The sequence below is a fragment of the Drosophila eugracilis genome, unplaced genomic scaffold (genome assembly GCF_018153835.1).
Source record: "Drosophila eugracilis isolate 14026-0451.02 unplaced genomic scaffold, ASM1815383v1 contig_678, whole genome shotgun sequence".
NCBI lineage: Eukaryota > Metazoa > Arthropoda > Insecta > Diptera > Drosophilidae > Drosophila > Drosophila eugracilis.
Genome location: NW_024573566.1, coordinates 81,093 through 106,801, shown reverse-complemented (window position 1 = coordinate 106,801; position 25,709 = coordinate 81,093). Strand labels below are relative to the sequence as shown.

The window sequence follows — 25,709 nt, the reverse complement described above, 5'->3', positions numbered from 1 at the left end:
CTAATATAACAAGCTCAACAGTAGAGAGTATTGAAAATATGTTTGGCTTATCTAAACCGTTGTTAGGTCTTTTAAATGGATTTGTTTAAATTGTGACTGATTATGTATAAAAAAAAGTAACGGATGGAATTAAAAAAAAAACTTGAACAATTTATCGATATTTTTGGGTATTTTGTCAGCCCTGAAAGAAAAACAATTCTTTGCAAGTCTTCAACGTTTTTGTCTACGCTATCATATATAATATTCCAAAAATATAGTGATTAACCAAATGATGTATTTGAATTAAAATCGCAAGTCCTCTCATTTGGCGAAAAATATCGAGCGAACATCGATGTCTTCAACCAGTGTAAAAACATCGATTTCACCATGCTCCTCCACTCTAGCTCATAACGCTCGGAATCTTCAACTGCTTAGGTCGCTGGGCTCCCCATCCCCACTCGAATAATCCGAAAATACATAAATCGCCGGGAAAATGATTTGGTGTGAAAAATTAGTGCAATTATGATCTTTTTTTAGAATATCTTTGTTGAAAGCTTTCCCTTGGGCGCTAGTGCGGTTTTCTTTTTTGATTACGATATTTTAATCGAAGAAAAGTCCAAAAGCTCGCGTTGAGAATGTTGTTAAATTAAACAGACATACAAAATTCGATGTGAAATATCAGTTGAACAAATTTTTAAAATAACACTACAAAAAAAAAAAGAGAAAGCAGTAAAGTTTGTCAAAATTTTACAGTGTTATGCAGAGTGTGGTGTGGGTGTTATTAGCTTGTGCTGCTGTTGCTGCTTCCCCCAATTCGTCGTCTTCCCTCCTATCCCATTCGTGAATATCCATACACAACAGATCCCAACAGCAATAATAATAACAACAACGACAGCAGTGTGAAACCACATTTTAGGTGAGTCTTCCTCTTTTCTTATATTCATTCTCCACCCATTGAACACTTTCCTTAGCCACGTACCAAGAAAACTGTGTAATTGTAACGGCTCTCAAGCTCTCTCTTCCCTTTCCCTTTTTGTGTAGTGTAGTGTAGTGCCACCAAAAATAGTCCAGAAATTTTTACCCAAAAACTTGATTACGCAGTATACAGTACATCTCAGTGTTATTTTTTTTTTTAGTAGCAGAATGCGTTGGTTGCTTTATTTATACCCAACACATTGACAGAAATACCAGAGAGCGCTAGAGTGGGATGCACATACAAAAGCCGCCAAAGCACACGTATAAATGAGCTAGAGAGGGAGCGAGAGCGAGCAGCTTTTAAGAGAGTCAGCGCATGCGCTTGATAATGTTGGCGGGGGAGGAGGTTCAGGTGAATGCTGTTGCCGTTGTAATCTCCATGTGGAGTGCTTGTGTTTGTGTTCTGTTTTTGTTGTGGTATGCGAGCGCGGCAAAATCTCTTAACACCGCGCCTCCAATTCCAACTAACTAACTCGGCTAACAAGAAACAATACTATTGACGTTGCTATTTTATTTTTAAACCGCCTTTTGTTGTCATTCTTGGTGACGTCATTTAAAAAACTTGTTTGTCCATTGTTGTTAATGACCAGCGAGAGCCTAGCCCAGATCTCTAGGTTTTAATTTCCAACTGGAAGAGGGAGGGGAAGGTTGCTTTCTATCGCATTTTATGTTTACTTTTTTATGTATGTACATTCATTCATACATATGTATGTATGTATGTACAGTTCGGAAGCAGATAAGCCCGTATATATGTAGCCTTGTACGTGTGGTTATAGATATGAGAATGCGAGTGTATTTATTCATTACTATGTTTAAAATATTTTTGTTGTCGTCACGTGGGAGTTGTAGTTGTAGTGGCTGGAATTTCTTTCAACTTCAAAAGTCATAAATTGGAAAGGGGGATGAAGATAGTAAGTTGCATATTCCCGCTATATTTAGCAATGATCTTCGATTCAAAAGAGAGACAGAGAGAGAGTGTAGTTTGTGAGAGGGATAAGGAAAAATGATGATGGGGACAGAAAGTCATAATCAGTTCACAGTTATACTTTAATATGCATACGTACACAAATAATTTGAATGTGATCAACACTAGAGGACGCCACTATACAAGGCACAGTAATAACCCAATAACACGACTGATCGTATTGAGTAAAGAAAAGGTTCTTATTGCAAGTAATTAACTAAAAAATATAAGGATATATACTAAACAATTAAGAATGTATGAAAATGTGATAGTTTTAAAAAGTCTTTAATGTTTTATATAGGCATGGTATTTATTAATTAATAGGAATCTGGACATTGTTTATTTGAAGTTAACAAAACAAACAAATATAGGCTTATGTTTTGTTAAGCGAACGTTCACATTAGAAATTGTAACATTGAATTTTGTTAAATATTATCTCATAGAGTAAATAATAAAAATTAATCAATTCGTAACAGGGTACTGTTCTAATTGTCTTATAGAAACAACGAGCTAATTTGCTCATTCTATTTCTTGTAGTCATTTTGAGATACACATTTTTCGATAATAGTTTACACGAACGAAATTACACCCAGAGAACCAAGAACGTAGAATACTAATCCGTTCTCCTTCACCTTATTTGATGGCCCGACTTGCCCTATATCGCTGATATCCTCAGCTATTTTCGTTTCCGTTTTAACGAGGCCCGCCCAATGTCATGCGATATACCCTTACACCTTACACTCTATACACCTCGTATTCCTTTGGCGCCCCGATAGGAATCTAAGTTTGGATCTGGCCTGGGCGAAACTCTTTAGCCGACATGCAAATGTGCCATAAAAAGCGCCTGGCGTCTTGACTTTTCAACTTTAAAGTCAGGAAGAGGAAATGCATAAAGCACAGCTAAAGGGGGCTACAGGGTTAAGGGGGATTAAAGGTACTAACTATGGTCCCAGGCTCAAGTCCGAAATTCTGCAAAGGCACGCCAACCGTTGCTTAGTTGTACGTACATGGAAAAGGTTAAGAATTTGCATAAAATCGAATATTTACATGTGTTCCCAAGCTTACATATATGGGCTGTAGGTGCTAGTGTGAGGACGGGTGTGAGTAACACTTTTGATGATGGGTCAACATCATAAACTCTCTTAGGGTCCCAGGCCAATAAAATACAATTTATGTTATGTGGGAAAATGAGGAAAACGCTTATGGAATGGAAAATTTGTGAAGGGATTAAGGGATTAGGTTAGGATATTGATTAAAGAGCAGTTCTTGTAAGATACGAAATATGATGTAAATATTTTAGATTCTGGAAAAAATATCTTAAACTAAAGTAAAATGTTCTCAAACAAACTTTCAGTGCAGAAACTAAATTGAAATTATGCCCTGGTACACCCTTTTGTTCTCCATAAATTTCCACAGGGACGTGACTTTCTTAGATTTTAACCACGACTCTCCGTTAGAGTGTTCCCCATTCGAGTTTCCTTCTCGGCTGAGGCTTTTCCTTTTCCATTGTTTATTGGACTGCTGATGGCAGCCCAACTGACGACTTGATAGAATGAATGCCTGACTGATGGCTATATGCATATTGATATGGAAGCCATCACCTACATTTGGGCTATGGCTGGAAAAGTGGAGCAAATAAGGCAGGGAATTGTACTTATGTCGGGGGGTGAGAAGAAAAAAGAAATGTATGGCTTAGATAGTCATAAAGTTGGTAAAAGTGACAAACAGAACACATGTTTCCACTCAATAGATACGTATATATACGTATAAAATACGATATATGTACTTGTTTGTATGTGGAACACCCTTTGCGGAAAACATCATTTACTGGCATCCAATTAAGGCAAAGGCAGGTTTTGTGTGCAACTCGGTGTGGGCGCATTTGTTGCTAGCAAACGGAGAGAAATAATCATTAAAATGAAACGATATCGTCGTGAAGGGGCTTGGACTTTGAAATGCCCTGGATTTGTAGCTTATTATATGATCAAAAATGTTATTTAAGCTTTAATCGGTGAAGGGAAAATGCTCTAGAGATACCCGTTCTATAGTCTAAATAAGTAGGTAAAATCCATAGATTGTTAATAATGGGGATACCTTCAACATCACAGATTAATAGGTATTGCCAATAACTAACAGTACAAATTAAATTTGTTAATAAGAAATAGCATGCGGAAGCATTAAACCCAATTTGTGTGGGCTAGACAGAAGTGATTTAAGACGCTTGACGAGAGTTTTACCGCTGTCCAAAGATATCACAGCCATAATAAATTGTATATTTCTTAATGTGTGTTTGCAGTCGCCAAAAAGTCGTCGTTGTCTTCGTGCTTCCCGTGCCCAGAGATAGACTGTCATCATGTTGGACGATGACAACTCAGATCTGCTGGTCTGTGCATCGGAGATGCAGGAAGGTAGGAGGCTCAATGAACTTTTAACAGTCCGACATTGAGTGATATGGATTATTCTATTCTATTCTGTTTGCAGACCGTTTGTACTTTGTGGCCTTCAAAAAGAATATCAAGCCAAAGAACACGATTAATACCCACTACTTCAGCATCGACGAGGAGTTCATATACGAGAACTTCTACAACGACTTTGGGCCCTTGAACATCTGCATGCTGTACAGATATTGCATGAAACTGAACACAAAGCTGAATGCCAAGTGCCATGCCAACAAAAAGATAGTCCACTACACCTCCATGAATCCGGCCAAGCGACTCAATGCAGCCTACCTGATTGGTTCGTATGCAGTAAGTGCTCTGAGTTTCAACTTTTCATTGATTTACAGTGGACTTTTGAAGTTGTTAATCAGTTATTGATAATCTTTCATGGTTACTGAAAAATTTTCCAGTTTGTATTGCTATTTGATTGTGTTAGATCTATCTCTTAATAAGAACTAGTTTCGTTGTACATGATTACCTTTTTCTATTGTCTACAAACTTACCGAAAAAAGACTCAAATTAATTGGTTTTACTTTTACAGATAATCTACCTAAATAAGACGCCTCAGGAGGCGTATCGGCCGCTGGTCGCCGGCGAGATTCCCGCCTACACACGCTTTTGTGACGCTAGTTATGGACCCAGCAGTTTTAAGATTTCACTGCTGGATTGCTTAAATGCTGTGCACAAGGGATTGCAGGCGGGATTCTTTAATTTCAACGACTTCGATGCCGAGGAGTACGAGTATTTCGAGCGCGTGGAGAACGGCGATTTCAATTGGATAGTGCCTCAGAAGTTTATAGCGTTTTGTGGACCCCATCAGAAGAGCAAGACACTGCCGAATGGTTACCCATGCCATGCACCCGAGCGCTACTTTAGCTACTTTCGGGATAACAATGTCACGACAGTGATTCGGCTGAATGCAAAGGTCTATCATGCATCTTCCTTTGAGAACGCTGGCTTTGATCACAAGGATCTGTTTTTCATCGATGGCAGCACGCCGAGCGATGCCATCATGAAGAAATTCCTGTCAATCTGCGAGACGACGAAGGGAGCGATTGCAGTTCATTGCAAAGCGGGCTTGGGACGCACTGGCAGCCTGATAGGAGCGTATATAATGAAGCACTACGGGTTCACAGCCCTGGAGTCCATTGCGTGGTTGAGGCTTTGCCGGCCAGGATCGGTCATTGGACATCAGCAGCAGTGGATGGAAGAGTAAGTATTTATTATAGAGGCTTCTTCCTTACCTAACAACCTTTGCCTTGTTATCCTTAGCAAACAAAGCTGGCTGTGGTCAGAGGGCGAACGAATGCGCCGACGCACCTCGCTGCCTATTCCTGCAGCATACGTACGGAATCAACAGCCTGGAGCTGAAGACCAAACTGGCGTCGGCAGCATCCGATTCCTCGGAGCATGTGGATCTGTTACTAACCCGCGTAAAAGGCATTTCACAACGCGTAGATACGATGCACTTGAACGACCAGGACAACTTGGATGCTGGATGCGTTGATCAAACGGACGAAGAGTTAATGGAGCAGCGTCGTTTAGAGCGGGACGAACGAGCCTTGTATCAATCCGCTGAGGATCCCAATTGCAATGTTAGCGATGACAACGATACGGATACGATTAGTGCACCAGCGGATCAGCCCTCCAGTTATACAATATCGACAAGGCGGAGGAAATCTCCATCGGCTGCGAACAAGCCGACGGTGATAGCCACAACCCTTAGGCGGCTGGTTAATCCCAATGCCAATCGGAGTGCATTGCCTCCTGCTCCTGAGGTGGCCAGCTGCACGGAGAAGAAATTACGCAAACCAAGTGCTAATGTCTTTGAGGCAGCTCGTCACACCATTGCTTCCACTGTCAGGATGACGCAAACGGCACTGGAGAAGAAGCAGGCTCAGACGCAGGGCGACAAGTTAAACCAGATCAAGGCGCTGAGGAGGCACCACTCGAGATCCGTCAACGTGAATAGCAACAGGTGGGTTATCTGATTTTAAAGTAGAATTTTATGTCGCTAAGTTTGATAGCTTTTAGAATCTAAATTTAAAATTATAATTCTATCAACAGCGAGCAGGAATCGAATATGAGGCATACGAGGGCTAGATCCCAGCCCTTCCGGAATAATGGCAATGGGGTGGTTGGGAATTCAACGATGGCTGCCGCCTTGAAGGCGGGTCAGCCCACTTCCTCCTGTTTGCCAACGAGCTCAGCGGCGGCTGCTGCACTTTTGGCCAACAATCTGAACAACAACAATAGCAGCGGCAGTAGCAATAACAACAATAACATCAACAACAACAACAACAACAACAGTAATCTAAGCAACTCCCTGAATAACTTTAACAACAACAACAATACCACTAACAATATTCTGGCCACTTCGGGGAGCAGTCGCACCCGCAGCCTTGCGATCTATAGCAAAAGGTAAGTAAAATGAGGATAATAACCACCACCCCCCAAATCCCCGAATAATTTTGAACTCGAAAATGTTTATCGTTATGTTGAACTCTTGTATTGGATTTGATTTCGTTCCGTATGCGGCTCTGCTTTTTAGCAATTTTTTGTACTTAATTTACACATTCGTTGCCCTCCAACTTAGTTACTCCCTTCTTTTTTACACCCCTCCACGCCCTTATCAGTTGTATATATATATATATATTATATAGATTTAAAGTATTTTTGCATTCGAACTTTTTGTACTTGCAAACAGTGTTTAACATTGAGATTGTTTTAAATATTTGTTAACTTGAATTTTAAATATTTTATATTATTTTGTTAATTTACAATCTTTTGATAAAGAATTAAAGTATGGTAAATACTCACATAAACTATTTTTTATTATCCCTTGTTTTTCGATTTCAAGCAATTGATTTTACGAGTATTAAAAGTTCGAGATTACTTAATAATTTTAATAAATAAAATTAGTGCTCCACCTTTGATGTTATATGCACCAAGTTAATCCAAATCCAAATGAAACTAACTCAAGGACAATAACCCTACTTTAGCCACTAATCATAGTTTATTAAGTACTTAGCATTTTGCATTTCTGTTTATGTGCATGCCAAAATTAAAAAAATATATTATTATTTATTGTTGCGCAAAAAAAAGAATAATAATAAACAACAGATTATCCAAATTACGCTGAAAGCTTGCGAAATTGTTTTGTCTTTGTTTTGGCCATATTTTTGTTGCTTTTATTGTTTGTATTTGTTTTTTTTAGTTAGTTCCTACGATTATGGAGTATTTTTCATGTTTTGGAATATCATTGCAGAGCTCATAACTTTGTTAATTGGAAGTTATTCAAAGAAATTTATTAACATTTATTTAATTATTTATTTGTAAAATGAAGTTCCCTAAAGCTTTTCTTTTTGAGTACTTAACTCTGCAATGGTATTAATATCTTCGGTTTCCGAAGTTTTCCCGCAATTCTTCTTCAAGTAAGACTGTTTTGGGACTCACACTGTACCCGTAACCCCATACACCATCTCTCTCTCTTCTCTCGTCCTCTTTCTCTTTCTTTCTTCTCCCTTGGCTTCTTGTTCCTTGCTTCTGTAGAATGGAACTAAAGCACCTTCGAAAGGCGGAACAGCAGCAGCAGCAGCAGGAACAGCCAATGCTGTCGGTGGAGAAGCAACTCCTCCGTCCGTATGCCACCATAAATGAGAGTAAGATACCAGTGGTGTCTAGTGGCAGTGGTGGGGCCGGCAGCTCGGCCACCATACCACCCACTCGGGGCAGTGCGGCCCGCACCTCTCATCACCATATGACGCTCAGGGGGAGATCTAGAATACGTTACCAGCGTCCCAATGCCGGGGAACCGGCTCCGGTGGCGGCCCAAACCCAACCTTGTACGGTGGCCACGGCTCGGTACTATCGGGACGTATCGGCCATACCCACCGTAGGGGTCTTGGGTGGTGGGTCGTCCTCTTCTGTCTCCTTTAACATAGCCACACGCTCCGCATCCGCAACGCTCGATCTCAACTCCAATCCGCTGCCGAAAACCAAGTTAACTAGTCTCAACAATAATCCAACACCCACTCCTCCTCCCTCCTCCAATCCTGCAGACACAAGCCGGCTTAGTGGGCGTGGCAGTGCCGAACTGCAGGCGATCATCGAGCACGGCCTGACGGCCGGATCGGCCAAGCGGAACAAGCGATCGCTAAGCTCCACGCGACTGGACAAGGACAAGAGTGATGAGTACAACACCAAGCTGCTGAGAAAGACAGCGGCCGCCGCAGCAGCAGCGGCCACAGCAGCATCATCTGGAGCAACAGCAGCAGCAGTACCAGCCACCAGCGGACACATCAATGCCACCCACTCTGCCACTACCACAACCAACAGCAACATAAACAACAATTGCAAGTACAACAGTTGCAGCAGCAGCAACAGCGGCAGCTTCAAGCTCTCGCGTCGCCTTTTCGGGGAATCTGGATCCTCGGCATCGACATCCGCATCGAATTCGGGGATACCAACGCCCACGGCCCCGCCCTCCACCAGCCAATGGCATCAGCATCTGGCCCGTGGCGTCAATCGGGTGTCCAGCGAGAGGGATCGAGAGCGACATCAGCAGTCGACTCTCGACCATCAGCAATCCAATCTCAAGCTGCGCAAGAAGATCAGCTACTGAGCCGTTGTCCTTGTTTCCTTTGGCTATGTAGATATTATTTTGATTAGTAAATTGATTTCACGAAGTAGTGGTAAATGCTTTCCTAATGCGATCAAATTTGGTGATTGATTTTCTAATCAAATTCAAATTATTTGTAAGAACAATCTCATTTGTACTCTTCAATTTTTATAGGCAAAATTTTTCAAATTGTTATTAAGGTTTATGAAAATTGTTGTATAAAATCAGATTTTAATTGTGTAATAAAATAATTGTTTAAGTTTTTTAGGGAGGTCGAAGTCAAGGCTCTGTTTTTAGAAACAAAAATTGTACAAATTTAAAACTAGATAAGTTGAAATTCGTAAAAGTAAATAACTTTTTGAATAATTAGACAATGAAGATGTTAAAGTATTAATAAGAATTTATTTTATTAAAATTGTAAAATATTTTTATGTTAAGAGGGACAATCTAATAATCTGTTCCGGCTATTAAAATGCTTTTTTTTTAATTTTTGTTTAGGAAGAATAATAATACTACTGAAGACAACGAACACCGGTTCATCGTTTAACCAGGAACTGTAATTATTTTACAGGCAAAATGTTTTATAATTTATTACTTTTACTCTTAACAAATTTTATTTGAGTAAACAGTAAGATTGGAGACAAAAACCATACATTTTGTGAAAAATATAATTATGAAAACCGTGCAATACTTACATTATTGTTACAAAATCAGTTTTAAAATACATTCTAAACTTTATTTACAATATAAATACTTAGGCTAACAAAAATCATATTAATTCATCAAATTTGATTAGCATTGGTAATGAGAAACAGCTCACCTCTAATTTCTAATACAATCAAATAAGTTTCATCCCTTTGAATTTCGGGGAATTCCCCCGTTTGGAAAGTTAGCGTAAGTGCCATTATGAAGATTGTTTTTTTTTAACTTCACATTCAACCCCTTGACGACTTGCTTGAATCTATTTTGCCTTATCATTGTTGTACAGAATTAACATAGACCAGAAGACCTTGAATAAATCACTTTTTCATGTTTTACACCCGCAATATTGGTGGGAAATTGTATTACCCGAATAGATCGTAAGTTACAAACAAATATGTGCATTATCTGAACTTGTTTAGAATGTAAATACAAGACAGTTTACTTATTTGTAAGCCACGTAGTTAAAAAATAAATGTTATATATGCCATATATATTGGGAACTATAAGTATTATATCAACATATTGCTGAAGTATTCGATTATATCTTCGAAGATCACGGTTTCCAGAGCTACAAAGACCACATCGAAGTCGCAATTTAGTTCCACACACAGAAGGGGTTCCATCGAAGAAGACTTCAAGATAGTGATCGTTGGAGTAATCTTTAATGCACTTAGCACGCTCAAAGCCTTATCCTTGGAGCTTATATACTCATCTGATCGAATAGCCTCAAAGGCAGATTCTTTCAGAGCAGGATAGAAGTTCTTAAAGTAGTTATGGCGGTCACAGAGACGCAGGCCCGTGTTATCCACGCTTCCGGCTTCCGTGAGCTCTCTGTAGGTGTTAAACTTCTTCCTGCGCTCCACTTCCAAATCCTCGAAAATTTCGTCTGCAGTAAGATCTTCCGATGGCTTAACACTCACCACCTGCATTTTATCTGGACGCAATGTATTTTCTTCGACGGATATTATGGCCAGCATTTCAATGGCCGCACGCTGACGGGCATCCTTCTTTTTGTCCGACTTTCCATAGCGAACTATGGAGGCCACAGTGCAGCAGGCCACGAATTCCGGGGCACTCGGAGTGCCACTCTGCTGTACAATCTCTATGGTGGGCAAAGGCATTTCGTGGCGGACGCAGTAGTCCCGCAGCTCCTTCAGCATGTCTCGATTCATATTGGTGAGCTCCTCACATGCATCCGCCACCGTTTCGCTCTGTTCCAACAAAATGCTTGCGCCGGGTAGCTTTCGGATCTTACGCAGAATATTGACAGCAGCCAAGTGTTTCGCATCACGCTTGGAGCGCCCTATAATTCGATAAACATTTATTAGTTAAAGTACTTCAAAGATATTGATACTTCAAGCCTACCATTTCCATAGGCCTCGATCTCCATCAGTTCTACTTTACAAACGTATCCTCCTTCCTCGCCGTCGATAAAGTTATATACAGGTGGAGTATTCTTTGACTTGGCACAGAATTCCTGCAGAGCTGACACGGCAGATTTATTATCCATGGGTTAAGGGAAATATAGGTCTTCCAGGCAGCTATTTCATTAAACTCCGGTAGTGCGTCTGTTTGTGCACTTTGCAATAGGGATGGTACGTGACTCACGAACCGGTGCGAGTCACAAAATTAGAAGTCGCAGTTTCTCATAAGAAACAAACAAAGTTTCAGGAGCACTAATGCTTACAAAAGCACACTAATGAGTTTAAACAGGAGTACGACTAAAATGAGGAATGTATTTATTGTAGTTTTGTAATTTTGCCTTTCAAAATAAATTACCAACCAAAACGTGAATATAAGAAAACAACACTTTTAAAAACCCATTTTTTTTAGACATTTTGTTATATGCTAATGAATATCAACAATATCCATAAAGGTAAAAACATAAGTTGAATATAAAGAATTCTGTACTGCAACGTTATTCGGTTCTCACATTCAAAGTTCAACGTCGGAATTGTTATACACAACCGACACGTCATGTTGGCACAAGTTGGCATCCCCGATAGTCAAGGCAACCCTGTTGCTGAATGTATGGCATTAACAAGTGTTGCTGCTAGGGATGAGCAAGTGTCACTACTTTCAGTCACTAGTTTGAAGTTAATTTCAACGATAATAAAGCCTAAAACAGTTTGAACAGTTATGAAAAGCAAAGCTTTAATATATTCCAACTATATAAATTAAACAGTAGACTTTACTCTCCATGAAAAGCTTTATTTATAACCGTTGGCCTAACCTGTTACTTAAAAATACCCGCGACTTGCAGCAACCCCGTGACCATGGCTCATCTCTAACCACAGGTCAGAATCAAATGGAAGACGAGTTTTTGATCAACTGCGGAACGTTTACTGCGTTTCATAATCAATAATTCTCGGCTGGCAGCAGAACATCATACACACAAAACAGCTGGAAAACCAAACAACAACAGAGAAACTGAAACACAAATCTAATGTCAAATACGGTATAAAACTACACTTGAAAAATTCCAACTAGCGGAGTAGGAAGTGGCAGTGAGATACAGTGGCTGCGAAAAACAGTGTGCCCATTACCGATCTCTGTTTCGTGGTCATTAATTAGCGATAGAAAGTTCTTCGATTCGCGGGGTCAACGAGATGGAGGAGACCGCCACCTCCCCCGCTGCCGCCACAGCTGCGGGCTGCGATGCTGCCGCCCGTCAGAAGGCCCCGGAAACCGTCTCTTCCAGCGGTACCAGCGTAACGCTGCTCATTAAGTCATCCAATCAACAGTATGAGGATCTCAATGTGGACTCCGATCTCTGTTGGACAGTCCAGCGGCTGAAGATGCAGCTATCCTTGGTCTATCCTGGCAAACCGGTGGGTTCCCTACTTCTTGATTATCCTCCTAGCTAGGAGCACCCTCTTATCTTATCACATAGTTTGTTATTGTTTATCTCATCATACATATGAAGCTATCAAAATCTATTTGCGTCTTAGTCGCAAGTACACGTCAGTAGGTTGCCTCTCTATAATTATAGTCCTCGTCATGCACTTGCGTCATGCAATTGGCCTATGCGAAATTAAATCGATGCCTTGAAACTGGGATTAAAATGGTCACGGTTAGGACCCGATAAGATTTTTAAAGTATGAAACCACATATGTCTTCAGATCATGTATACAGGTCATTGTTTACATTGCATTTGTTCATACTCCTTACTTATACTAACTAAAAATACCGCATTTTTGAGTCATTGCTACAGGTATATTTACACAGCCCCCGCTTAATGCAGTAATTCAATAAGACTCGAAGGTGTTTTCTTTAATACATTACACATAAACCGTATATTGTATCATCTACAAGTGAAGAACACATTATTCAAGTAGAGTAACCCAAATATAATCAGTTTACTCTTCGAAATCTGTCTCTACATAAGCTATATCTGCATAGGCTTTGGCCGACGAAAAACAATCCGATGTTATCTCTTAGACAGTGAAAATGAATTGATAATTTTTGGAACTTTAGAATAACAGTCTCTGCCCCTTTGTATATTTTGCTGAGTTGGACATGTTTTACGTTTTAAAAAACTATAATAATAATTGTATGTTTGGTTGTTAAGGGTTAAGATTTTTTCCTCCTGTTCTAAGAGCCTCTTTATATTTTGAATCCCTATAGAAAATCCAAGATCAGAAACTGATTTACTCGGGCAAACTATTAGACGACTCCCAAAAGTTATCGGAAGTGATTCGCAGCTACAAGGATGTCTACCAGCAGCACCATATTTTCCATTTGGTGTGCGTCACGAAACAAGTTATAACGCCGCCAGCCAAGACAATCACTGGGCCGCCGAAGGATGCTGTACCAGCGCTGCAGGAGGTCAACGGCAATGCAAATGAACTGCGACAACGTCATCCCACACAACAGCAACAGACGCAACAGTCAACCACTGCATCACCTGTGGCGGGGGACATCGGTTTGGCTAATCCTTGGGCTCACTTCTGGCAACAGAATCAAGCAGCGACGGCAGTAGCCAACAATGCCAGTGCAAATCCCCAACTGATATTTCAGCAGCAGGCGTTGATGTACAACGCCTGGATGCAGCAGGTCTACGCGCAGTATATGCAGCAATTGGCTTTACGGTAAGTTGAAGGAGGTTAAAGGCAATCGAATGAGTTTAATAGGGATGGAATAAGACTTGAATTTTTATAATAAACAAATTATTCAAATAATTATTCTCTTATATATACAGATCTAGCATACCTGGTTCAACCGAATCTGTTCTGCCGCCGCTGTCACAACCCTTGATGCCCCAAATTCCGCTGTTTGCTCCAAGAAATTTTGCGGAAGCACAGCCAGCGGCAGGAACAGCTGCAGCACCTGCGGCACCGGCGCCACCTGCCCCTCAGATAAATGCAGCAGCACCCCAGAACAGAAATTTCCCCAATATCCAGGAGGAACCGGAAATGCGCGACTGGCTGGATAGCTTCTTTAGCTTTACGCGGTTGGCCATTTTTGTGACTGTCTTGTACTTTAACTCCTCGCCATTGCGTTGCTTGCTGGTGGTCCTCATCGCCGGAGCTATTTATCTGTAAGTAAACTTATTAAGAAACCTGAAAGAACTATTTTTCTTAAAATATTTAAAGATTTGTACTAAACGTAAATTTATGTTTTTTAGGTATCACATTGGAGTACTACGTCGTCGCCGGGAACGCAATAACAACAACATCAATCGTAACAATAATGCTGGCGATGCTGCTGCCTTTGCTGCTGTGCAGCAAATTCAACGAATGATGGATGCGGCGGTGGTACGTGAGAACAACGATCCCCAGGCGGCCAATGAGCCTGGTGCAGTGCCAGCAGCTAGACCTGCTGCCGGACAGGATGGAATCGATGCACCTGGTGCCGCTGCTCCTGCTGTTGCTCAAGCTACCGTTGCTAATCCGGATCCGGCTGGCGTTTCCGCTGAAACCGTTGCCGTTGAACCACCAAATGCCAATAACTCTGTGATTTCCGTTGTGCGCACCTTTGTCATTACCTTCTTTACTTCGCTGCTGCCAGAGGCGCCGGCGCTGTAGACGATCGATCTGTCGGATCCAGTGGAGCCCAATGGGTCATCCGCTAAACCAGCTTTACAGCTTTATGGCTTTCCACTTTCAATCCTCCCGTAATCAAAATGTTATTTCGTTTTCCGTTTCATTTTGCATACCTGAAAATGTAGCAAAATACACAATTTGTTTTACTAGCTCTAATAATCATGTATATTTATTTTCTGTGTGTCAGCCGAGTCGCATTTCGTGGCCGCTGGACCAATAGCTTGTAGAATTTTAGATAACTAAGAAAGTCAACTGTTTTTGATGTGAATATTAGAATGATTGTAGTCTGCACTGAAATCGGTGACAGAGACGAACCTATGAAACCAAGATGCAATTAAAAATAAAACTTATGCTTTAACACCAAAAAAATTAATTGTAAAATGGTGTTTACAAAGTGCAATTCTTGTTAGAAAAAATAGAAAAAATCTTTGAATGTTCTAAAAAATCCTTAAAGAAGATAAATCAAGAAAAACACTAGAGTAAGAAAGTATAAATGTATGATTCTGATATCGTTTTAATCAAATTTGGACATATAAAATGCATAACTTCATAAATATGAATTGAAAACTTAGTTTAAATTAGTCTTTCTCTATTAAATTGAATGAATAGATATGTAAATATATTTGAAAATTAAAAAATAATATTTACCAAATGTGAGATTTTGTTATTCCACAATAATTGTTGTAAAATGCTGAAAGCAGACAGAGGAAATCTTAATTTTCATCAAAGAAGTGTACAAGAATTGCATTGTGTAAACAGCGTACGAGGAATTTTTCCAGTGCGGTGGTTCTCTTAATTCTTGGCCAGCTCTCTTATCGGAGTGGAAAGTTTTCAGCCCAAAATCGAACTGAGATCCGGCTTCCCTAAGGGTAAGTTACAATCTGACATAGCTCGCTCTTTCTGCTACGCTAACGCACAAATTTCCTTTTTAGCTGTGCGATGAGATGCACGGAGAGCATGGCTTATCGCTGGATTTACGACGGGGTCCAACTGCTGATTAGAGGCTGTCTTCGCTGTTCGCCTCCTCCGATGCCTTTAGAAGAGTGCCAGAGCTCGGAGCCAACGGATCGGATCAGCACACCAACCAAGGGAAGAATATAAACACTGCGATCACAATTAAGTTTGCACTTGATCTGCTCGAACTGATCCCACAAAGCTGCCGAAATATGTGGCGAGCGATTCAACAGCGCGCAACAATCGCGCATCCGTTCACCAGGCAACGTCATGTGAGTTGAATCACCTTCCCAATTGCATCCTCAATGGAAAAAGTAGCACTCAAGATTTCAAAGAATTAGTATGACTTTGAATTGATTTTAATCATTAATTTAATTATAAATCTTGTAATGTTTATGCATTAATTTTAATGTTATCCTCTTCCAGAGTCGCGTCATTGCCATTCGTCGAGAGGATCAGTCGGTGTGGGAGCGACGAGCTCCCTTTGGACCCACCCACGTCCAGAAGTTGGTCAAGCAGAATGTCAAGGTCATCGTGCAGCCCAGCAATCGTCGTGCATATCCCATGCAGGTGAGCATAGAAATGGAACTTCAAACTTCCGCCCATCATCCATAAGCCGTAATTTTCCATGCCCAGTTGGCAACGGATTTATTGAGTCTGCGGCTAATCGCCACTGGAAATCATATCGGTAGTCAAGGGAGCAAGTAGGTGTTTATGTACTATATAGTGGTACACACGCCCCCCAAGTGCTGCATCATAAATATAAACTTGGATGATAAGCCTCTCTATATGGAGCTCTAAATTTGGCAGTTGGCTGGCCTTGAAATTGAGCAGAAAACAAACATGGAGAAGAAAAAACACTGGGAATCGAAGCTTATCGTTTGGAGCAATGATTCCAATGAATCTATATAGTATATTCTACCGATTTGTAGAGATGATAATGTTTTAAAAGGGGCACGTGAGAAAAAAGATTAAATGGGATTAGAAAACCAGAACTACAAAAGTAATAATAATAACAATCATAATAGAAATGCCATAAATAACGTCATCTAACAACGTTTATTATATTATTAAAAAATGTAAAGGGGTGAAGTGATTAATTTAATTGAAGTATGTATTAATGAAACTGGTACTTATCAAACCAATTAAATGTCTAAAATGATTAGGCAAATCAACGATCATGATAAAAATAATTGGCTTTTACCCTTAATATAAGCTCTGCGCCACACTAAAAGTATATTTTAATATCAAATAGCTAAATAATATATAACATTAAACTAATTCGTACCTATTCTCACCTGCTAACCTGATGGATATAAAAAGATAACCACAGATTTTAGTTTAAAATTGATAAGATAGTACTAGATAGAACTCTTTACATTATAACATATTGTTGATTTGTTGTTTTTTCCGGGAACAGGCGTATATGCAGGCTGGAGCTCATATTCAGGAGGACATCAGTGATGCTTCCGTGATTTTTGGAGTGAAACAAGTGCCCATTGATGCTTTGATTCCTGGGAAAACCTACTGCTTCTTTTCGCACACGATCAAGGCGCAGGAATCCAATATGCCTTTACTAGACGCAATTTTGGAAAAGGTTAGGAAAAGTTGTTTGCAATTAAATGAAGTTATTTTAGTCCTTAAATTTCCTTAGAAAATCAGGTTAATCGACTACGAACGAATTATCGACGAACGCGGAGCCCGACAGGTGGCTTTTGGCAAATATGCCGGAGTCGCTGGCATGGTGAACATCCTCCATGGCATTGGATTGCGTCTCTTGGCCCTGGGTCATCATACGCCTTTCATGCATATCGGTCCCGCTCATAATTATCGCAATTCCTCGATGGCTCGCCAGGCAATCCGTGACTGTGGCTACGAGATCTCACTTGGCATGATGCCCAAGTCCATCGGTCCACTTACCTTTGTATTTACTGGCTCTGGAAATGTTTCCCAAGGAGCTCAAGAGGTGTTCTCCGAGCTGCCCATAGAGTATGTTCCCCCAGAGATGCTTCGCAAGGTGGCCGAACATGGAAGTGAGTATATTTTTAAAAGATTTTGTTTTTATTTATCAATTAATATTTTACGTATGATAGATCAAAACAAGCTGTATGGCTGCGAGGTTAGCCGATCAGATCATCTTGAGCGACGTGAAGGCGGTGGATTTGATGCCAAGGAGTACGATGAGTTCCCCGAACGTTATATCTCCACCTTCAGCACCAAGATAGCTCCATATGCATCAGTTATTGTGAACGGCATCTACTGGGCTGTGGGCAGTCCCAAGTTAATCAGTATTCCGGATGCCAAGAACCTGCTCCGTCCGGCCAATACTCCCTGGTTGCCAACCAGCAAGGGTAGTCCCGCTTTGCCGCATCGCATGCTAGCGATTTGCGACATTTCCGCTGATCCCGGTGGTTCCATTGAGTTCATGAACGAGTGCACCACCATCGATACTCCCTTTTGTTTGTATGATGCAGATAGAAACAAGGATACCAAGAGCTTCAAGGGTCCTGGAGTGTTGGTCTGCTCCATTGACAATATGCCTACTCAATTGCCAAGGGAGTCGACGGATTTATTTGGAGAGCTATTAACGCCTCATGTCCATGACATTATCAAAAGTGATGCCAAGAAGCCGCTGGCGGAGGAGCAGTTCTCTTACCCCATTCAGTCGGTAAGTTCTTTCTTTTTGTTGCTTAAAATAAAATCCTGAGATAAACAAGAATCTCAGTACTAAAAGGTTGATTTTTATTGACTTTAAATATAAAACCCCAAGTGCATTATGCCTTATCTGCATCTGTTATCAGTTAGCTAATTCTGATTCTCCCTTTTCATTTCCAGGCTATTATCGCTAGCAATGGTGAGCTGACGGAGGGCTTCCAGTACATTCAGGAGCTCCGAGAATCGCAGAACCACCGCTCGCGCCACAAGATGGAAGGAAGATTTGAGTCGAACAAGAAGGTCTTGGTTCTGGGAGCTGGCATGGTGTCTGCTCCCCTCGTAGAGTGGCTGCACCGCGAGAAGGATGTCAGCATCACGGTCTGCTCGCAGGTCAAGGAGGAAGCCGATCGTCTGGCTCAACAATATGCCGGAGTGGACAGCGTCTACCTGGACGTGAACGAGAGCACGGGGCATCTTCAGGAGCTGTGTGGAAAGGCTGATGTGGTGGTTTCCCTGCTTCCCTACAGTCTCCACGGCATGGTGGCACGTTATTGCGTGGCGGAGGGTACCCACATGGTCACCGCGAGTTATCTGAACGACGAGATCTCTGGATTGCACGATGAGGCCAAGGCTAAGGGAGTGACCATCATGAATGAGGTGGGCTTGGACCCGGGAATCGATCACCTTTTGGCTCTGGAATGCATACACGAGGTGCAGGACAAAGGAGCTGTCGTTGAGTCCTTCGTAAGTTATTGTGGCGGTCTGCCTGCTCCGGAGCACTCCAACAATTCCTTGAGATACAAGTTCTCTTGGTCGCCGAGAGGAGTACTCCTCAACACTCTTTCCGCTGCCAAATATCTGAGTCAGGGTCAGATTGTGGAGATTTCTGGAGGTGGTGAACTTATGACATGCCCGCGCAGTCTGGACTTCCTACCAGGATTTGCCCTGGAGGGTTTCCCCAATAGGGACTCTACAAAATACGGTTCCCTTTACGGCTTGGGCAGGGATGTACACACTCTGCTTCGTGGAACCATCCGCTATAAGGGCTTTTCCGAGTCCATTAAGCCCATGCAACTATTGGGACTAATTGATCCGGAGCCGCATGCTTTGCTGCATCCCAGTGGTCCGGATGTCACGTGGCGGCAGTTGGTCATTCACCTGATGGGCATGTCCGACTCAAGCATCTTCTACGAGAACCTCAAGCAGAAACTTACCGAGCGCATAGGCGATGTGGATGGCATCGAGAGCTTGGGTCTGCTGGATGATACTCCGGTGGTGAAGCTGAATACTCCGCTGGATACGCTTAGCCATTATCTGTCCAAGAAATTGGCCTTTGGTGGGTTTTATATCATATTTTAGGGTAATTTGACTTATGCTAATTCTTACAATAACTTTTTAGAACGAGATGAGCGCGATCTGGTTGTGCTGCGCCATGAGGTGGGCATCCGTTGGCCCGATGGTCGCCGGGAGGAGCGTGGCATCAATTTTGTGGTTTATGGACAGCCCCAGGGTCATTCCGCCATGGCGATGACGGTGGGAAAACCTGCGGCTATTGCAGCCAAGATGATCCTTGATGGTGCGTTCGGTTTAATCAATCTTTAAAGTCTTCTTAAATATTATTAAATAATTTCATTGCAGGTGAGATCCAGGAACGCGGGGTCCTGCTGCCTTTCACCCCAGACATATATCGACCCATGCTGCAACGTCTGCGCTCCGAGGGTCTGACTGCCACGGAGACCTCCAGATGGTTGAATTAAAAGTAGTCTGAACTGAACCTAAGCACATCCTAGGCTTAAGTTTTCATTCCCTTTTTTTTTTGGACTGCCCACCGCGTCGGGTGATTTTCCTTGTCTTATTTATCGCCCAGGTTTTTCGTTGTTCGATAAGAGAGTCATTACGTTATCTTAATACTGAAATAAGTTTTATGACTAGAGCTACTTGAAGTGCGTAAACAAGTTGAAGTTGTTGTCCAAATTGTGAACTGTGTTTCCTTTACGTGAATTAATTACGAACTGACTGTAAATGATTGCCAAATAATATTGAGTAAATGCTTTAATATTTATGGAAAGAATATAAATTATTGTTTCATGTTCTGAGATCACATATACATGTCTTCATTCTAGCGACTGGATTCCAATTTCGTACTGATTAATCTTTAAGATTCGATTTCCGTTCGATTTGCCCCCATAGCGCCTGGCAACCCGATCTGCGAAGGGTTATCTCCCGAACTTGAACTAAAATTAAAAACTCGGATTCGATCTAAATTTAGTACTCTATAAAACACGCGTTCTATAAAACAGCATGATGATCCGTTTGCTGTCGGTCATTAACGTTTATAATTGTAATAAACAACAGGCCACAAATCTCCCTGAAATTATTGTCGCCCAGCTTGTGTGGAAATTGTGGAGCCTGAGACTGATAACCTCACTGCCGGACAGCAATTTTGTTGCTCATGGAGTGGGAGCGTTTTACAATTCCAATTCGCGTTCATTCAATGCAAAGCACGGACACAATCTCTGTCAGATAAGATAGTATGTGCTAGTGATGCTAACTAAACGTAGTTAGTATATGAACATTTTAGGCAAAAAAGTTTAAATACAAATTAATAGAAAGATAAACTGATTTCCAAAACTGTCTTTAACTTTAAATCAACAACAGTTGTCGGGCTACAGAGATATGCAACTATAAACTTTAGACTAAGACTTTCGAATAGTGGTCCCTGGAAAGGTATTCCCCAAGAACAAACTCAAGAAACCCGGATCAGTCCGAAAAACCCCCGAATTGCCATCACTGGTACTGTGCGCACAGCGATTTGTTTTTGTGGAACCCAAGTCGCAGTCGACGTCGCGAATTAAACGCTGGGTCTTTCAGGCCTGATAAGTCCACAGTTCTCATTCAGACGCCGGCTCGTCCGGAATATAATTTCTCCTCCTTCAGACAGGCAATCCGTCGGCGTGCTCGTCTCCGTCCGGTTCTTCTTCTTCTTCTACTTAGCTTTTGCCAGCTTGCCAGTTAAACGGCGAGTGCAAGAGTAACTGTTGTTCGCGTGTTGCGTGCGATAGAGAGCGGACAAAGCGATTATTTAATTTACCCGCATTCCGCTTTTTGAGCGGGGGCCGCGTGCGAACGAATCCGAAATCCATATACCATATACATATATATCTGTGTAGATCCGCCGCAGATGTTATACAATATGCCGGAGTAACCATCTGACCCATTCAAAGGTCAAGCCGATACGCGCTAATCTGACTTCCGATCCAAGTGCAAACTCCCCATCTCCCTCTGTTCTCCGTTATCATTTTCCACCAACAAACTAGTGGGAAACAGCAAAAAATATAAAAAAAAATCTTTAAAAAGTACAAAATACAAATACAAATTACAAAATGGGTTGCATGCGCTATTTGTCAGACGCTCATTTGAGGGGCTTCGAGCGTTACAAGGTAAGTTCTTCCAAAACGGGGATTCTAGTTCGACGTGGCCCTCGGGTGGGTGGTAAAAATCAATGCCCCATTTGGGTTATACCATCCCCTACTTCAGTTAATTGTTATTAAATTATAAATAAAGCACAGGGAATGTAGTTATCTCTGTTATTGATTTAACCCATTTTTTGCCTATCTTTCATTACACCCAAAAAAGGAGTTGGTATTGGAGTTTCCTAATTCTTAAAAGATGGGTTAATGATTAAATTACTTGAGATTTTTAAATAATATTCAAGTAACATAATCAGAGCTTGTTACTAATAATAACACGGAAAAGAACTTTTACACGATATATGAATCATAGTTTTTGGGGAACAGTGGATTCTTATCATAAAGGAAAAATTCCATATTAATGACTAATTAAAATGGAAATACGCATTTATAGAGAAAAATATAGTTCGATTTATTGTTGATATTTACCTGCTTTTCATACGAAAACGGTGAAGTATTCAAATTTAAAGAATCTTGTCCCAGTTACAAGATTCATAATCTGATCTAGTTAAGAAACATTTTCCAGATTACAAGGTATACGTTTCCCAATGTCTAAAGATTATGTCTTATCGGACTGAGATTCACTCTAGTTCCGGTTAGTACGTCGTCGACCAGATTAGCTAACATTTAATTTGATCCCGACCAATTGGGCCCGTTTAGTACATGTCGAAATTTGTACTATTATAAAATTTGAATGTATAGTTTTACTAGTGTAGGTCATCAATTAACTGATAACCAAGCTAAACAAATGTTCGTTAGAAGAAGGCATTGAACTGTCACGGAAACATATGAAGAAGCTTTGGAGACTTATAGATAGACAGTGTGGGGATCCAATGGAGTAAAATAGGTTGGTGACTATCAAAAGTGGAATTTGTACTTGTAAAGATTACAACATGAAGAGACAATGGATTGAAGACTCTCAAGGATTGAGACTAGTAGAGAGGTTACAAAATGGTATCAATAAGTTTTAAATTCAGCCAAACAAAAGTAAAAGTATTTTTTCAGAACATTGCTTTGGTTTAAAACAATATCTTATCAAATTTTTTGTTACTGATAGCTAATAGTAAAAATTACATATAGCATTGGATTATAACAACTTATTATAAAATATATTTATTTTTGATCAGAATCAGTACCTAGTTGATTTAGTAATGTTCGTATGAACACGGAGATTTAGAAAGTTGAGATTAAGCTTGCAGCAACATTGTTTTAAGGTATAAATAAGGTTTAAATATCAGTTAATAAACATTTCTTATATGATTTATAGCAAAAGATGGCACCAGTAAAACTAATCTTGGCATGGTTTTTTGTTATCAGATTTTTTGGAAGTTGGTCAACAAACTAAGGGTTTTCTTGGTTACTTCTTAGCAGTATTTAAATAATTTTCAATGAATAATTAAACTTTAAGTTATAACTTTAAATAATAGATTAATAGTAATAACTAATAATAACGATGATTATATGAAAAATATCTTCAAGAAGTGGTTTTAATCAATATCTTATTATTTATTCCGTAGTACAGCAGTATAGACACGAGTTTCCTCAGTGTCTATGTGATGCACCCGTTCTGGAACTACTGTGTGAAGGTAAATTATAAATACACCTTGCGGAGTACATATTTGAATACCTTTAAATATTTTAGTTTGTTCCCAAATGGCTGGCGCCCAATGTTCTGACCTTCGTGGGATTTCTCATGACTGTTGTCAACTTCATCCTGATAGCTTATTACGACTGGGGCTTTGAAGCCGCCAATCCAAGGACGGGCAACACTGTACCCGCCTGGGTGTGGACAGTAGCGGCCATAAATATACTGATCTACTATAACTTGGGTGAATATTAAAATATATATATCTAAATTTTATTTATAAATAAAATTTATTTAAAAGATGGAATGGATGGCAAGCAGGCTCGAAGAACAGGAACAAGTGGACCTTTGGGAGAGCTATTTGATCATGGATTGGACTCCTATTCAGCTGCCCTGATACCCATTTACCTATTTTCCCTTTTCGGCACCCATGATTTGCCTCCGATTCGCATGTTCTTCGTGATCTGGAACGTCTTTCTCAACTTCTATTTGACGCATGTTGAGAAGTATAACACGGGAGTTATGTTTCTGCCCTGGGGCTATGACTTCACCATGTGGGTAAGTAAATCATCAATTTTTGTTACCTAGTAATTCAAACTAATTAAATGTGATTCCTTAATCAGGGAGTTAGCGGCATGCTGTTTGTGGCAACCATTTTTGGACCTGAGATGTATCGGTTTGAGTATCATGGTTTCACAGTGGCCAACATGTTTGAGGTGGTTCTAATTGGTTCTGGCATGGTCAGTAGTCATCCGATTATTGCACGAAATATCTACCTGTGAGTTTTTGCTTTTAAATCTAAAGTCCCGGATGCTTAATTTATTTATTTTTTATTAAAGTTCCTATAAAAATAAGACCGGAAAAATGAGACCAATGTGGGAAATGCTGCGCCCATTCTTCGCCTTCGTCTGGCTTTTTGTGATCACTTTAATCTGGTCGTTTTTCTCTCGAAACGATGTGATCAACCTAGAGCCACGTATTTTATGGATACTCTACGGAACGATATTCTCAAATATTGCTGTAAGTGAACAGGTTTTTTAAGTTGACAAAAACTAATGATTTATTTTAAAGTGCCGACTTATAGTGGCCCAAATGTCGGACATGCGCTGCGATGCCTTTAATGTTCTAATGTGGCCACTGGCCGCCACAGTGGGTGTCTGCTGTTTTCCCTACTATGAGCAGGTCTTCGACACGGATCTCACGGCGGATACGGAAAAATGGATTGTCCAAGGACTCACAATATTCTCAACATTAGCCCACTGGCACTATGGCTATGGTGTGGTAAGCTAGTTACTTTATTCAAAATCATTAAAAATTTTCTAAAATGATTTCTTTTTAGGTCTCTGAGATGTGCGATCACTTCCACATTCGTTGCTTCAAAGTAAGAAAATCTAGCAGCCAATCGGGTTCAGACATAACTCAACAACTTCTACAGAACAATAACAAAACGTTGAAAAGTCATTGAAACTAAATCGCCAACTAACCAAAATCACATCAAACAAAAAAAAAAAAAAAAAACGGGGAACAACCAAAAATCAACCATCTTGTGATATATAGTATATATACATATATATATATAAATGGGTTCCAAAACATTTAGCCCTCGCCTAACGTCTAGGTTCTAAGTGGTCCATACTCAAATCAAAACACTAAACCGATACTCGCCCCACTCGGTTTCTAATGTGGTAAAGTCCATAACTAAGTTATTATGTAATCCAAATCCTAATCATAGGCTAAGAATGTAATCGTACTTAACTGTAGGATAAGCCTAAGCTAAGTGCATGACAAGAGCTATCGTCAATGGTAGATATAACCAGCATGTTGATATATATATAGCAGCGCTAACTGCATGATCCGATAAGTATTATGTGCCTGAAGACAGCAACTGAATGAAGTTTTACGACTATGATATTGCAAAGGCTATGTTCACTGTACCGCCCATCGTATTGTAATTTTCTATAGATCACGAAACCGACCGTCACCGCTCAGCAGGAGCTCCAGGAGGTTGTCGAAGACGCCAAGCCTACGGAAAACGTCGAAGAAGTCTAGCACTTGCGGCGGCTCTTCTGCAAATGTGTTGTGTTTAAACTTTAAATCGTTACCTAGGTTCAGTTAAGGCAAATCGAAAGTGTGTTTAGCTTTAAGTTCGGAATTGAAAAGAGATAATATAGTTGTTAGTGCTAAAGAAAGTTCACTGAATCAATACTTGATCATTTTTAGATCAAAACCCTCTTAATAATTTCAATAAAAACTATCTTTTGCAGTTCAACAAACGATAAAAAATCTAAAATTGATTTTATCACATCGACTTTTCCAATAGT

General features: G+C 40.5%; 5 protein-coding genes across 6 annotated transcripts; 4 read left to right on the top strand and 1 right to left on the bottom strand.

Moving 5' to 3' along the window:
• The first annotated feature begins 368 nt into the window (after positions 1-368).
• On the top strand, positions 369-10,170 carry LOC108107033 (dual specificity protein phosphatase CDC14A). Its single transcript, XM_017214390.2, is given in 8 exon segments — positions 369-895; positions 4,215-4,326; positions 4,400-4,665; positions 4,898-5,568; positions 5,629-5,689; positions 5,691-6,334; positions 6,424-6,777; positions 7,909-10,170. Coding segments are annotated over 7 exon segments (3,123 nt in total). The 5' UTR covers positions 369-895; positions 4,215-4,271; the 3' UTR covers positions 8,981-10,170.
• LOC108107034 (double-stranded RNA-binding protein Staufen homolog 1) lies at positions 10,062-11,641 on the bottom strand. The gene is made up of 3 exons (XM_017214392.2): positions 11,463-11,641; positions 11,045-11,400; positions 10,062-10,982 (listed from the first exon to the last, which is right to left on the bottom strand). Exons 2-3 carry the CDS (start codon positions 11,187-11,189, stop codon positions 10,189-10,191), a joined length of 939 nt encoding a protein of 312 aa, XP_017069881.1. The 5' UTR covers positions 11,190-11,400; positions 11,463-11,641; the 3' UTR covers positions 10,062-10,188.
• A 278-nt stretch (positions 11,642-11,919) lies between these two features.
• On the top strand, positions 11,920-15,284 carry LOC108107136 (homocysteine-responsive endoplasmic reticulum-resident ubiquitin-like domain member 2 protein). Its single transcript, XM_017214537.2, has 4 exons — positions 11,920-12,510; positions 13,307-13,770; positions 13,881-14,219; positions 14,307-15,284. The coding sequence occupies exons 1-4, from the start codon at positions 12,289-12,291 to the stop codon at positions 14,704-14,706; spliced, it is 1,425 nt and encodes a 474-aa protein (XP_017070026.2). The 5' UTR covers positions 11,920-12,288; the 3' UTR covers positions 14,707-15,284.
• Positions 15,285-15,773: 489 nt separating this feature from the next.
• On the top strand, positions 15,774-20,434 carry LOC108107143 (alpha-aminoadipic semialdehyde synthase, mitochondrial). Its single transcript, XM_017214547.2, has 8 exons — positions 15,774-15,950; positions 16,105-16,248; positions 17,099-17,275; positions 17,333-17,711; positions 17,772-18,346; positions 18,514-19,669; positions 19,733-19,909; positions 19,972-20,434. Exons 1-8 carry the CDS (start codon positions 15,891-15,893, stop codon positions 20,088-20,090), a joined length of 2,787 nt encoding a protein of 928 aa, XP_017070036.1. The 5' UTR covers positions 15,774-15,890; the 3' UTR covers positions 20,091-20,434.
• Positions 20,435-21,219: 785 nt separating this feature from the next.
• Positions 21,220-25,678, top strand: LOC108107075 (ethanolaminephosphotransferase 1). 2 transcript variants are annotated; one of them, XR_001772427.2, is made up of 9 exons: positions 21,220-21,773; positions 23,321-23,389; positions 23,446-23,632; positions 23,690-23,946; positions 24,012-24,166; positions 24,228-24,408; positions 24,460-24,669; positions 24,728-25,073; positions 25,351-25,406. XR_001772427.2 is itself a non-coding variant. In XM_017214445.2 (9 exons), the coding sequence occupies exons 1-9, from the start codon at positions 21,717-21,719 to the stop codon at positions 25,435-25,437; spliced, it is 1,245 nt and encodes a 414-aa protein (XP_017069934.2). In that variant the 5' UTR covers positions 21,220-21,716; the 3' UTR covers positions 25,438-25,678. The 2 variants fall into 2 exon arrangements, 1 of the variants encoding a protein (XP_017069934.2); XM_017214445.2 differs by having other exon boundaries at positions 24,728-24,769; positions 25,351-25,678.
• The last annotated feature ends 31 nt before the right edge of the window (positions 25,679-25,709 follow it).